The 15,257-nt window shown below is 41.5% G+C and overlaps 1 protein-coding gene across 1 annotated transcript in view; it reads left to right on the forward strand.

Moving 5' to 3' along the window:
* Ern1 (endoplasmic reticulum to nucleus signaling 1) overlaps positions 1-15,257 on the forward strand; it is a 91,067-nt gene that overhangs the window by 52,130 nt on the left and 23,680 nt on the right. Inside the window, exons 4-8 of the mRNA XM_075990343.1 lie at positions 914-986; positions 6,167-6,239; positions 8,585-8,707; positions 12,603-12,704; positions 14,176-14,437. Of these exons, the coding sequence (XP_075846458.1) occupies positions 914-986; positions 6,167-6,239; positions 8,585-8,707; positions 12,603-12,704; positions 14,176-14,437 (633 nt within the window). The remainder of the gene's footprint in view (positions 1-913; positions 987-6,166; positions 6,240-8,584; positions 8,708-12,602; positions 12,705-14,175; positions 14,438-15,257) is intronic.

Consider the following 15,257-nt stretch of genomic DNA (forward strand, 5'->3'; position numbering starts at 1 on the left):
CTTTAAGAAATAAAAGTATGTTGAAAATGACAAGTGAATATGAGCAACACTAATTAGATTTTGTAGATTGTTTTTTAAAAATTAAAAAGAGGGGCTGGAGAGATAGTTCAGCAGTTAAGAGCTCTTGTTGCTTCTACAGAGGATTTGGTTCAGTTTCAGCACTCACATGGTAGCTCACAACCATCCCTAACCCTGGTTCCAGGAGAGCCAAAAGGCATATATGTGGTACATATACATAGCAGGGGAGGTGTAGGGATAGTTAGAAGGGAGTGTGGAAAATGGATACGATCAAAACATTACATATGTATTTATGAAATTTGAAGAATAGATAAAACTACAGATTTGGCCTGTTTATACATGAAACTGTTGCTGCTAAATATTAATTGTTGATGTTCACATACAGTAGACATAGAAGTTGAAAACAGACTTGCTAAGCTCTTTTTATTTCATTGTCATCCACAGTGCCCTGACCAAAAGACAATTTACTTCTGTGGCTTCATATGACTTTTCTTTTTCTTTTTTTTTAAATATTTATTTATTTATTTATTTATTTATTATGTGTACAATATTCTGTGTGTATGCCTGCAGGCCAGAAGAGGGCACCAGACCCCATTACGGATGGTTGTGAGCCACCATGTGGTTGCTGGGAATTGAACTCAGGACCTTTGGAAGAGCAGGCAATGCTCTTAACCTCTGAGCCATCTCTCCAGCCCTTCATATGACTTTTCTTTCTCAGGTTATTTTTCTCCTCTCTGTCTGTCTCTCTGTCTCTGTCTGTCTCTCTCTCTCTGTCTGTCTGTCTCTCTCTCTCTCATCCTCCATGTCATGATTTTACATGAATTTGATCATTATGGTCTTTTGTTCTGTGTCCTGAGCTATAGTTTATCATTGATGGTTATTATTTAATTTCTAGGCCTGCTTTCCTCCCAGATCCCAATGATGGCAGTCTGTACACACTTGGAGGCAAGAACAACGAAGGCCTTACGGTGAGAATATTTAGCTTCTTTGTATACTCTGGATTCTTAACTAAGTCCTTATGTGCACCTGCAAGTGAGACCACCTAGGAGCTTCATACAAATTGCTGGGGATTCTGATTCAGATCATCTGGTATGGGGCATGGGCATCAGTGCCTGTTTAGAGCTTTCTAAATGAGCTTTAAAAAAAAATTTTTTTTTGAGGCCAGGCAGTGGTGGCACACGCCTTTAATCCCAACACTTTGGGAGGCCGAGGCAGGAGGATCTCAGTGAGTTCGAGGTCAACCTCATCTACAAAGTTAGTTCCAGGACAGTTAGGACTGTTACACAGAGAAACCCTGTCTCAAAAAAACAAAACAAAACAAAATTGAGCCAGATGGTGTTGGTGCATGTCTCTAATTCCAGTACTTGGGAGGCAGAAGCAGGCAGATCTCATTGAGTTTCGGGACAGCCAGGACTGTTGCACAGAGAAAGCTTGTCTCAAAGACAACAACAACAAAAGGAATGTACTTTGAAATACTGTTTACTGGGCCAGTGAGTTGACTCTGGGTAAAGGCACTTCCAGGGTGGATCTCCAGGGCTCACATGGTAGAAGGAGAGAACTGACTCCTATAAGTTGTTCTCTGGCCTCCACATATGTGTTGTGGCATGCATTCAGTCCCCCTTACAGAACACATAGATGAATAAATTCATAAATATATTAAAAGATTTCTCCACCCCTCTCATTTCAGAGAGATAAGCTTTCTTTTTAGCAGAAGCATGTGATAGTCTACTGCCATCTCCACTTGGGATTCTAGATCAGTAACTCTCAACTTTTTCTACACATTGTAATAACCTGAGGCATGCTGAAAAAAAATATTGAGCCTATGGGGCTAAAGAGATGACTCAGCTATAAGGTCTCTTCCAGGAGATCTAGGTTCAGTTCCCAGCACCTACACAGCAGCTCACAACCATCTGTTATAACGGTTCCAGGGCATCTGACACCTTTTTCTGTCCACCTTGGGTTCTGCACACATGTGATACACAGACACAATTTAGGCAAATCCTTATACACATAAAAATAAATGAAATATATTTTTTAAAATGTTTTAAAAGACATTCTGAGCCTCTTTTAATAAATAGTGTAAGTCTTGGGGTGGGAATGTGGTTCAGTAGTAAAACACTTGCCTGATACAGGCCTCTGGGTTTGCTCTCCAGCACAAGGTAGTGAAAATACAAATAGATCAGTGGGGTATCCATGTAGAAATAAGAGATCTTGATTAAATCCATCCACATAAAAATCAGTTTCAGACAAATCACATATTAATAAATGTGAGATGCAAGACAATAAAGCTTTAGGAGTAAGTAGTAGAAGAACTTCATGGTCTTAGAATATATCATAATTTTAAAACATTTTTATTACACTTATTTGTGTGTGTGTGTGTGTGTACACCCACTCATTCCACAGTGAGTGTATAAGTAAAGATCAGAGGAGGATACCATTTCACCAGCCCATAATGATTTCTTAAATAGGATACTTTTAAATATACCAGCCATATATTTAGGTAAAGGTTGATACATTGGTTAGGATAAAATTGAGAGCGTTTTTTTTTCCTGAAGAAAGGAGGCCACAAAATATTGTAGTCTACACACCCAACATTTGGAAAACAGAAAAAAAAATCCATATTTAGAAAAGAAAAACAACTCCTATAGGGGCCAAGTTCAATCCCCAGCACTGCAAAAACTGGGTATGGGGGACACATGTCTCTAATCCCAGCACTCAAGAGGTGAAGACTGGAGGATCAGAAGTTGAAGGTCATCCTCAGGTACATAGGGAGTTTGAGAACAGTCTGAATTACATGAGACAATCTCAAATAACCAACCAGAAGAATTCCTGTGTGTAATTAGAAAAAGACAGGCATAGTGGTGCACACCTTTCATCCCAGCACAGAGGCAGAGGCAGGCAGGTCTCTGTAAATTTGATGCCAATATGGTCTACATAGTGGGTTGCAGACCAGCCAAACTCTCAAAACACCAGAAAAGAAAAAGACCAGAGAAAGGGAACTGGGATTCGTATGTAAAATGAGAAAATATTGTTTTAAAAAAATAAATAAAAGAAGAAATGATGAGCCAATAGAAAGATAGAAGAATGTGTTCAAATGGTGAATAAATGCATGAAAGGTGTCATTAGGGAAATACAATTGAAATCACAATACCACTCCTACCCAGTGTGCATATAATGACTGGAATATCTAGCCAAAGAAAGAGAGACCTTGTGTTTGTGGAGATGCCAGTAGCCAGAGCTCTGTCCACTGGGAGATGTAGGCAGTACAACTGGCTCATCAGCATATGTAGCAGAACCTACAACCCAGTAACCCCTCCCAGGCATGGGCGCCAGGGAAGTGCGTGAGTATGTTCTCCCGAAAGCCAAAAGACCTTGTGTAGCATGCATGTCTCTACTTCTGTGCAAAGACCAGGACCAAAAACAACTTGGGAAGGACAGTGTTTGTTTCATCTCAGCAACTCTCAGGTCACACCCTGTAACTAAGGAAAGTCACAGCAGGAACTCCAGGTGTGGGAACTGAAGCAGAAATCATGCAGGAATGCAACTTACTGGTTTGTACCTCCTGGCTTGTTGTTTGCTTTCCTGTACACTTCAGGACCACATGTTCAGGGATGGCACCACCTACAGTGGGCAGGACCCTTCCATATTAATCATCAACCAAGAAAATGTCCCACAGACTTTGCCTATAGAGCAATCTGGTGGGGGAGTTTTCTCAGTTGAGTTTCCCTTCTGAAATGACTCCAGCCCATGTCAGGTTGACAATACAACAACCAGGACAATTATTTGTTCAATCATACTGCTTATTGTATGCAAAATATAGAATCTAGCTAAATACATCAATAGTAGAATGGATAAATTATGAGATAGTTATTCAGTTGAATGTTCAGCTGCAAGAGCCAACAGTCTACAAGTGCATTCAACATGGATCTATCTCTCAAATATAACACTAAGTAAAATATGACAAAACAGGCCATGTACTGAAGGATTCATTTATATAAATCTCAAAACCAAGAAAAACTACATTCTGTTGATTTTGGAGTAAACATAATAGTTACCCAAGAGAGTTAATAATGACAGAAGGCCCAGAGGGACTTCTAGAGAGCTAGAATGATATGGATGTTAGTAGCAGATATGTTGACTTGATGCACATTACTGAGCTATGCTTATGTGTGCCATTCTGGTTGCATGTTATACTTTACAAGGAAGTTTTGAAAGACTTCATGTGATTCTAAGGTGCAGCCAAGGATGAAAACCCCTGGTCTTGACCCTTGAGTGGACTCTCATGGGCTCTCAAACATATATTTTAAAATTAGATTTCGAGCACCTGGGGCAGATACAGAAAGAGAAAGGCAAGACTAGGAGTGGAGCTGCATGCACTTCACCCTCCACATGTCTCTGCATTGGTTTCTCTCCACATCACGTAAAACATACCTGTGTTTTAAGCATTTTGTTTGCTAGATGTATTGTGGAGTGATCGGGATAAATCACTTCATTTGAACATCTTGTTAACCTATCTATGACTGTTGTCCCCACGTTAGAGGTATAGAAACTGAACCTGGACAAGACAAAGAATGTACAAAGGCCAAAGCTCCAGGATTGGTGTTTGTACTTAAAGAGCTGTGCTTTTTCAAGGATGCGCTCTCAACTGTGATAGTATCTGTCTTGGAGCACAAGATTCCAGAGTGATTCCAAAAGCATCTGGCAAAACTCTAGTAGATATTACTTCATCTTGCCGTCATTTTCCTTTTTCTAAGATTTAGTTTGAATTTTGGAATGATGAAAAAATCCAAATAGTTAATTAGTATCTATGTCTCTGTTTATTTTTTGTTTTTCAAGAATGAGTTTCTCGGGGGGCTGGAGAGATGGCTCAGTGGTTAAGAGCATTGCCTGCTCTTCCAAAGGTCCTGAGTTCAATTCCCAGCAACCACATGGTGGTTCACAACCATCTGAAATGAGGTCTGGCGCCCTCTTCTGGCCTTCAGGCATACAGACAGAATATTGTATACATAATAAATAAATAAATAAATATTTAAAAAAAAAAAAAAAAAAAAAAAAAAAGAATGAGTTTCTCTGTGTAGCCTTGTGTGTCCTAGAGCTTGCTTTGTAGACCAGGCTGGCTTTGAACTCAAGATCTACATGCCTCTGCCTCCTGAGTGCTGGAATTAAAGGCTTGTGCCACCATGCTGGGCCAGCTCTGTTTATCAATACTACTAAAAAATCTTTTATTCCTTGGAGAAAAGGTGACAGTGTAGTAGAAGCCTAACAGCAGGTACCTGCAGTTTCAGGGCCTGTTCTAAAAATAAAGTTCACCGAAACAAGCAGTGGCCAAAAGGGCTGTTCAGAGGTCAGCTGTGGGCCCAGAAGAGGCAGTTTTATGATGAAATGTGTTGAAACGTTGGGAGTTCTTGGAGTTTCTTTTCCTGGCACCTACCATAACTTCCTTTTTATAACCCAAAGGCTCTGTTTTCAGTAGAGAATTACTTACTAAATGAAACACTAAAACCCAGACCTTTGTGTTGTCCATGTAACCATTCTCCTTTCCTTGAGCCTTGACTGTCTTCTAAGTTGCTTCTTTTCAGCATTAATGTCATGATCCTCCCATGGTAAAAGTCATTGTCATTCTACCTAGCTTGGATATCTTTGGGTCAGTTTTTGAAGACAGATTTTTTTATTTTTATTTTTGGTTTTTTTGAGACAGGGTTTCTCTGTAGCTTTGGAGCCTGTCCTGGAACTAGCTCTTGTAGACCAGGCTAGCCTCGAACTCACAGAGGTCTGCCTGCCTCTGCCTCCCGAGTGCTGGGATTAAAGGCGTGCGCCACCACTGCCCAGCTACTCTCCACATTTTTGTAATCTTCTAGAAAAGATTTATGGAACCCTCAGGGAATACCTGGACAGGAAACCTGAGGGACCTGTGCATCCTGTGTCAAATGAGTTGGTGTACAGAGTTCAGAGACCAGAGAGCCTAGAGGCTGTTGGAAGTAGATGTAGAAGCCCAGGACCTCCTCCTTAGGTTCCAATTAGAAGCCTCCATCTGCAGTGTGCTTCTCTGTTTTTAGAAGAACTGGGTAACAAACAACATGCTTGGTAGAATTACAGCAATTTCACAAGACTTGGTTAACTTATTTTTTTACTTTTTTTTTTTTTAAAGAAACTTCCCTTTACCATCCCAGAATTGGTTCAGGCATCCCCATGCCGAAGTTCAGATGGAATCCTCTACATGGGTAAGAGTTTCCATTTTCTATTTTCTTTTTAAAAAAGAGCTCTCCCCTTCTGAGGAAGAATTGACGTCATTAATATGGTTATTCATTTAACAAGCTTTTAGCTGCCGGGTTGGCCTACTGCTGTTATTTCATGATTGCAACATACCTAGCTGCAAATGAATAAAATTAAATTGAGTACAATAGTCTGAGCTAAGGAAGGGAAGCCAGGTCCTGCCTATTAATTATAGGGCTTTCCTAGTATTTCCTGCTATCAGAATATTTGGTAGAAGCAGCACTTAGCAGCTTTACTAGATAAGCTGTCTTCATACCTGTGGGGTCACAGCTTCCGAATCATCAGCTCACTTGCTTTTCTTTAGCACATTGCTGCCAAACTGTCAATAAAGATGCATTTGTAGCACAAAGGAGAACTGTATTTATCTTGAAATTCTAGTAGCAATAATAGCCTGTGTTTATATAGTGGCTTTCTTTTTGAGGAACTGAAAGTGCTTATTGCCTATTCATGCCTCAGGAGATCTATGTACATTTTCAAGTCTCAAATGCAGGCCAGTTTTTTAAGTTTTGCTAGGGACACTCCTGCATCCTTGTAGGAACCTTTCAGAATGAGGAATAGATTCATAGGAAATGACCAACAAACCTTCCTTCTGCTGGGCCGTGCCCTGGGCCCATATGACCATCTTTTGATTGTGTCATTGTTCTCTATTTGTCTTCCAGCAATTCATCATATGTGGTAAACTTAGGGTATTGTGTTTCCACCATGTTTGTTCCATGTCTTAAGTGAGTTCACTGAGTATATTTATGAGCATGATAGTTACTCAATCCTTCCCTCATAGCTATAGGTAGATTATACAGACTGCAGTGGCCCTTGAAGTAACCAGATGTGCATCACATAGATGGAAGGTATTAATGGTCATGGTTATCTGTATATAATTTATTCTCTATATTCAAATCTTTTTCATTTTAAGACCTTGTAGTTGAGAACGGTTAGAATCCACAAACAAGTTGTACCTGTGTGGAATCTAGTGTGTTACATCTGTTACAGCTAAGTATAGCCTTATCAAATTCTGGTACCCTGTGCCCTTCTCTGGCATCTCTGTGTTCTGCTTCCATGGGAACATGAATGTAGGAAACATCTGTTAAAATAGGAAAACGTAAATGTCCAGAGGCATGGCTTACAGAATAGAAATGCACACATTATAGTTAACGGTGTTGGCCTTCAGATACACCACACCACCTGTACTTTAGATACATATACTAAATGTTTCTAAAAAGCGTTTATGTGGCTGTGCTGTCTGCGTGTTCATAATCAGCTGACCAAGGCAAGAGGTATAACTTGTGACCTGGCAATAGTTTACTGGCTAGAAACAAAGGTTGAAATAACTTTAGCCTCTTTAGCATCAGGTTACAGCAACTCTGCTGACTAGTCACAGGTACTAGCTAATTATAGTTATGTGCTGCTTCACATGTGTGCTAATTGGTAATTGGTAGGGATGTTGAGGAATATGTATCATAGTTACCAGGAGAAGAACCCTTAGGTGTGCTTATATTTATATAGATCTTCATTTGTGGGGAAAGGATAAGCAAGATTTATCAATTTTTTTAAAAGCTTATCTATCTATCTATCTATCTATCTATCTATCTATCTATCTATCTATCTATCTATTTATCTTGGGTTTTTTAAAACAGGGTTTCTCTGTAGCTTTGGGACCTGTCCTGAAACTAGTTCTTGTAGAACCAGGCTGGCCTCAAACACATAGAGATCCGCCTGCCTCTGCCTCCCTAGTGCTTGGACTAAAGGCGTGCGCCACCACCACCCGACTAAGATTTTTTATATTTAAGACAGTTATCCAAAGCAATAAAACCCAACTTGAAAGTTAAGAGAACTTTTTCATATTATAATTAGATTATAAATCTTAGAGAAATGTTTATGTTGGGTTTAGGTTATTAAATTAGTATAGAACTCAGCGGCCCAAAGAGTTATTAAGTTCACATTGCCAGGCTGGAGAGATGGCTCAGTGGTTAAGAGCACTAACTGCTCTTCCAGAGGAAGGTTCCAGGTTCAATTCCTAGCACCCACATGACAGCTAACAACTGTTTGTAACTCCAGTTCCAGAGGATCTAATACCTTCACACCAATGTACTTAAATTAAGTAAATTTTAAAAAAAAGTTCACATTGCCATTTATTTTGTCACTTCCAAAGCACTATAGAAAGATCTCCAACTTCCTAGGGATTTCAGGCCTATTTCCCAGCACAGAGAGGATCTTGAATAGTTAAAAGTGCTACTTTGTTGATGCTGTTTATTTCCGCTTAGGAAGGGTATTAACAGTGTGTTCACTAACATTCCAGGTAAAAAGCAGGATATTTGGTATGTCATCGACCTTCTGACTGGAGAAAAGCAGCAGACCTTGTCATCGGCCTTTGCAGATAGTCTCTGCCCGTCCACCTCCCTGCTGTATCTTGGACGGACAGGTAAGAAATGAGTCTTTGTTAAACAACCTGCCTGTTTCTAGAGTCAGTGGGACAAAACTACACTGACCTCTGGTACTGGATTTGTTCTCCAAAAAGTGGCCAGAGTTTCCCTCTCCAAGCAGCCAGATTTCTCAGACTCTTGAGACCCCAGGGAATGTAGTCTAGACTACCCTGAGCCCCATCATGCAGCTGCTGCACTTCCCTACTTGAAATGTTTTCAACTGGGTACCCTACCTACTGCTCTCAGAATAGCAGTGCTGTTTTTAAGGACTCACAATGGAATGGCTTTCTCTACCAGGTGTGCCTGGTTTTGCTCTTCTGGCACATAAATGTCCCTTTTTCCACAGTACTGCTCAAAAGTTCCCTCCTTTGCAAAGCTATTTTCCCAGCCTTCAAACTCCCACCTTGTTCAGGAATGTTCCATTTTACTCTTCTATTCTCAGCCGACAGGTCTGTTACAGCAGCCATCCTCCCCTGTAAAAATCAAGTGTCCTCATTTCCAGCTGTCGGGACTACTTTTTATCAAGTAAAGCCTAGCTTCACACAGGTGTAAACACTATGGGTCTCCAGTAGAATTGGGGTAATGGAGGAGTTTGGACATGCTTTGGCTTTAAATGGAATGTGTGTTCTTAGTCCGTAAAGCCACTGTTTCCATTATCTATTGCCATGTAATAAGCCGCCTAACCTAGTATCTTAAAGTATGACCATTTTATTGTTCCTAATTTTTTGACTAAGGAATTAGGAAGGGCTCCACACAGAAATCCATCTCTGTTCTTCATACTGGGATGACTCATGTCTGGAATCTTGGTTCAGCTCCATGTAAACTTCCCCCACACATCCATATGGAAAGCCTGGACTTCCTGACATGGTTGCTTCTTGGGCAAATGTGAATGTTAGATTGCCTCATAAGGTCTGAACTTGGAATTCCCACAGCCTTACTTCTACTTCAGTCATCAATCGAAGTAGGTTATTAGGCAGGTCCAGAGCCCAGGGTGAAGACAAAGACTCACCCTCTTGATAGAAAAAGTGGCTTGCATATTACAGGAAAGATGTGATGATGATCCTCTGTTCAGCATTCTTACATAGCCTTCCCTCTGGCTGCAGTAGTGTGAACTCTTCCGCATACAAAATACATTCACCCCCTAGCAAGATCCCCCAAATCCTATCATAGCATTGGTCTCAAAATCCAGTGTCTGGGGATCTGCATCAGGCATGATGGCAGATGAGGATCTCTGATCTAGAGACTGAGCATGGTGACCCACACCTGTAATCCTAACATGTGGGAGGTAAAGGCAGGAGGGTCAGGAATGCAGTGCTAGCCTTGGCTGCATGTGAGTGTAAGGCCAGCCTGAGCTATATGAAACCCTATCTTAACAAACAAATGAGGGGCATAGGGAGGAAGAGTTCTCGCTCTTGTGCCTTTCCCCCCATCTGCGTGATGCACAGTGATGAGATAAGGTGGCTGTAATAAACATTCCCATTCAAAGAGATGTGAGCAAAGGGTAGAGGATGTGACTCAGTGATAGAGAGATTGCCTAGCATGTGTAGAGTTCTGGGTTTAAGCCTGAACTCTGAGAGGAAAACTAGCCAAAAAAAAAAAAAAGGTGCTGGTCCTTAGTAATTCTGAAATCCAACCAGGCATTTGTTTTCAGGTTCTCCTACCCTGAGGTGCAGAAAACTACTTGTGGAACCAACTTTTACTCCCAGACATTGGTTCCTTACTGTTTTGTTCTCAGTGGCTCTTGATTCTATCCTTTGAAAGAAGTGTTTCCTTTTTCATCAGAAGTGGCTAGTTTAGGGGCTGGAGAGATGGCTCAGCAGTCAGGAACACTGGATGTTCCTCCAGAGGACCTTGCTTCAATTCCCAGCATCCATATGGTGGCTTACAACTGTAGCATTAATCTTAGCAGACCAAATGTCTTTTTTGTCTTCCTCGGAACTGCACACATATAATGTACAGATGTCAAGCACACATGCACCTAGAAGAAAAATGAATAAGCATATATATTTTTAATTTTAAAAGAAATGCCTTTTACAGTTTTCTCATTCTGCTTTTTATTGGAAGTAGGGAGTCTGGAGTCCACCCCCTTCTATTATCTGATTATTGTACTAATATTACTCCTTTAAAAACTTGGTAGGTTTCCCATGTGTCAAATTGTAGTTAGTCCCTTAGATAAAGGCCCTATCACAACTGTCTGCTTGAGATTGTGGGAGTACCCTGGCCAGCATTCTTATGACTAGCTAGTAGAGGGGTTTCCAAGGTATCATCTTAAATCTTTCTTAGGTCTCTAAGAAGGGTTTTATAGGCTCACCTGAGTTTGATTTTAACCTTGACCTGGGACCTTTCTCCTTGCTGGTAACTCTGAACTTCTTTTTTATTTTACTTATTTGTTTCTTTTGGTGTTTGTTTTTTCAAGACAGGGTTTCTCTGTGTAACCCTGGCTGTCCTAGAACTAATTTTGTAGACCAGCCTGGCCTTGAACTCACAGAGATTCACCTGCCTCTGCTTCCTAAGTGCTGGGGGCTCTGAACTTCCTTTTCAGCCTTTGGTTTTTTGAGACAGGGTTTCTCTGTAGCTTTGGAGCCTGTCCTGAAACTAGCTCTATAGACCAGGCTGGCCTCAAACTCACAGAGATCCACCTGCCTCTGCCTCCTGAGTGCTGGAATTAAAGGCATGCACCACCACCACCTTTTATTTTTTTTAAATACGAGTCTTTTCCCTTCTGGGTGGTGGTGACTTTCTCTATCTTCTTTTTTTTTTTAATTTATTTATTTATTAAAGATTTCTGTCTCCCCCCCCCCGCCTCCCATTTCCCTCCCCCTCCCCCAATTAGGTCCCCCCCCTCATCAGCCCGAAGAGCAATCAGGGTTCCCTGCCCTGTGGGAAGTCCAAGGAACCCCCACCTCCATCCAGGTCTAGTAAGTTGAGCATCCAAACTGCCTAGGCTCCCACAAAGCCAGTACGTGCAGTAGGATCAAAAACCCATTACCATTGTTCTTGAGTTCTCAGTAGTCCTCATTGTCCGCTATATTCAGAGAGTCCGGTTTTATCCCAGGCTTTTTCAGCCCCAGGCCAGCTGGCCTTGGTGAGTTCCCAATAGAACATCCCCATTGTCTCAGTGTGTGGGTGCACCCCTTGCGGTCCTGAGTTCCTTGCTCGTGCTCTCTCTCCTTCTGCTCCTGATTTGGACCTTGAGATTTATGTCCGGTGCTCCAATGTGGGTCTCTGTCTCTGTCTCCTTTCATCGCCTGATGAAGGTTAATATTCAGGAGGATGCCTATATGTTTGTCTTTGGATTCACCTTCTTATTTAGCTTCTCTAGGATAGCGAATTATAAGCTCAATGTCCTTTATTTATGGCTAGAAACCAAATATAAGTGAGTACATCCCATGTTCTTCTCTATCTTCTAAGTTACTGCAAGCAGTAGCCTTATAATTTGTCTACTCTATAAGCTCATGACTAGGCTACCGCTTTTTACCTTCCCGCAGTGGTTTCCTCACTGTTCTCTGGAGTTGTGTAACACTTCTCTTGTCACCCTTCCACCTCCCATCACCTGGTCCCAAAGTCGGTGCCAGGTGTCTTAGGTTTCTGTTATGGTGCCATCCCACTTCTAGGTACCCATTTCTAATTTCACCTATGTATTACTCTATAATAAAGAACCCTGAAACTTAGTGGATAAAACAGCCATAGCACGGCTAAGGAGTCTGTGAACTGTGGGTTTCAGAGCATAGCCAGGTTCACTCTTGTGTTTGGTACTTCAGTCCTCCACATGGTCTTACCCTTCCACACGAATAATCTTGATGCAATTTAGTGAAAACTTTCTTGTTGTAACTGTATAACATCTTAGTAAGTTGTACAGCCCCCTCATGGTACCGATTGATCTGTATTTTCCAGAATACACCATCACCATGTATGACACCAAGACCCGAGAGCTCCGTTGGAATGCCACCTATTTTGACTATGCAGCCTCACTGCCTGAGGATGACGTGGACTACAGTAAGTGTGCCCAATGAAAGGACACTCTCAAGGTTGGGCTGGCACCTTCCACATATAGAATGGTCTCCAGAAAGCAGAATTTTTTTTTAACTCTTCATCACCAAGTTCTGGATTTTTTTATAGGCTTGAAGTGGTGATAGCTTTAGCTAAAGAAAAGGGAAGGCACATATTTTGAGTCCCTATGTATCACAGAAGGAATTTACTACCAGCCCATGGATAATAGAATTAAACATTAGCATGTGTTATCCATAACCCCATCAAGAAGGCCACTCTAGGAGACTGAAGAGATGGCTCAGAGCACTTGTTGCTCTTCCAGAGGACCTGAATTCAGTTCCCAGTATATGGTGATTCATAACTGCCTGAAACTCCAGTTCCAAGAGATCAAATGCCTTCTTCTAGCTTCCACAGACACCAGACATACAAGTTTGTGTGTGTGTGTGTGTGTGTGTGTGTGTGTGTGTATTACACATAGATACATTCATGCAGGTATTCACTTGTACTCATAAAACAAATAAATCTTATAAATCTTGCCAGACTGGGCATGATGGTACACACCCTTAGTCTCAGTACCAGGGAAGCAGAGGAAGGCAGATCTCTGAGTTCAAGGCCACCCTTGTCTGCGTAATGAATTCCAGGGAAGCCAAAGGTGTATAGAGAGATTGTCTCAAAAACAAAACAAGCTTGGAGCAAAACAAGCCAGGCAGTAGTAGCACACACTTTTAATCCCAGCACTTGAGAGACAGAGGCAGGCGCATCTCTGTGAGTTTGAGGCCAGCCTGGTCTACAGAGCTAGTTCCAGGACAGCTAGGGCTATACAGAGAAACCTTGTCTCAAAAAAACGAAACCAAAACAAAACAAACAAACAAACAAAAAAAAAACAGTCTTGCCTAGCAATCATAAGTACCTGTATTCAATCCCTAGTAACCACAGTAAGAAAAAGAAGACCATTTTTAAATATGGTTCATACTCTTAATTACTTCTCTAGTTTTAGCATTCTGCAACTCAGATGATAACTGTGCAACCTAAGTTTTTATCTTAACATTGGTATCTGAAAGTTTGACTATTCTTTCTGGCTCAGGACCTCACACACTTTGTCTCTGTGTGGCTCTGTGGGGTCAGATGTACACAGATCTGAATTTCAGTTTGAGTCACAGGTTTTAAATGATTGCTATAAAATGTCAGCTTTGTGGGTACCCGCATCAACTCCTTTCCCCTCAAGATTTACCCTTGCTTATTAGATAGAATAGTTTAAAAGAAAATAGCAGGGAGGTGGGAAAATAAGCCTGTTTTACTTTAAAAGCCAGGCATCTCTCAGTGTCTTGATACTGAAGAGCTCATTGGAAAACCAGTGGACTCTTATGACCTGGGAATATTCCAGAACTCTTCTCTTCAACGAAATGACTGCAACTTGCTAAAAGAGTAGAAGATACGGTTGAGGATGTGGTTGACATGCTTTGTTTGATCTTTACAGAGATGTCCCACTTTGTGTCCAATGGCGATGGGCTGGTGGTAACTGTGGACAGTGAATCTGGGGATGTCTTGTGGATCCAAAACTATGCCTCTCCTGTGGTGGCCTTCTACGTCTGGCAGCGGGAGGGGCTGAGAAAGGTGATGCACATCAACGTCGCTGTGGAGACTCTACGCTACTTGACCTTCATGTCTGGGGAAGTGGGACGCATCACTAAATGGAAGTATCCGTTCCCCAAGGAGACAGAGGCCAAGAGCAAGCTGACGTGAGTTGGAGGAGTTGGGACGGATCAGGCAGCAAAGGACAGCCATAACCTTCTGGGACTGCTGCAGTATAGTGTACCCTATACTGGAGGAGGTCAAGGGGTGGGCAGACATCTCTGAGGTTACATAGATCAAGAGTTGATCTGGTTTGCTTTTGATCCTGGCTCAGTGGTGCACACCTTTAACCCCAGCAGGGAGGCAGAGGCAGGTGGATCTCTGAGTTTGATGCCAACCAGGTTTACAAAGGGAGTTCCAGGGCATTCAAGGCTACAAAAAGAAATCCTGTCTTGAAAAACAAACAAACAAGAAACACTGACTCATTTGGGAACCTCAGAATGCGAATCATGGGGTACTCCTTTATGCTTCAAACTTTGTCTGTCTCTTACTGTCTCTTTATCTCTTTCTCTGAGTCTGCATTATGCTTATGGATTTTGAAAGTCCCATTATGTAACCCAGGCTGGCCTCAAACTTATCCATCTTTCTACCTTAACCTCCAAAATGATGGGATTACAGGCATATACCTACCTGGAATTTTTTAACATTAAATTTTTTATTGTACATCATACTTATTTTAAAAATCAGGGAGAAAAAAGTGTTAGGATGTAAGTGACCGAGACTCAGCAGGCTTGTATTCTACGTCCCCACGTGGGAAAAGCCTGGTAGTCACTTAGCAGACTAGGCTTCACCTTCATACTTTATAGATTTGTAGGGAAGTTAAAATAGGATCATGTATGTGAAAGTGTTGGCTATAGTGAAGCACCATTTAGGTGGAAGGTATTTGTTAAAAGAAGTTTGGATAATTTCTTAGATGACAGATCCACC

Source organism: Microtus pennsylvanicus, chromosome 11, assembly GCF_037038515.1.
Source record: "Microtus pennsylvanicus isolate mMicPen1 chromosome 11, mMicPen1.hap1, whole genome shotgun sequence".
Classification (NCBI taxonomy): domain Eukaryota; kingdom Metazoa; phylum Chordata; class Mammalia; order Rodentia; family Cricetidae; genus Microtus; species Microtus pennsylvanicus.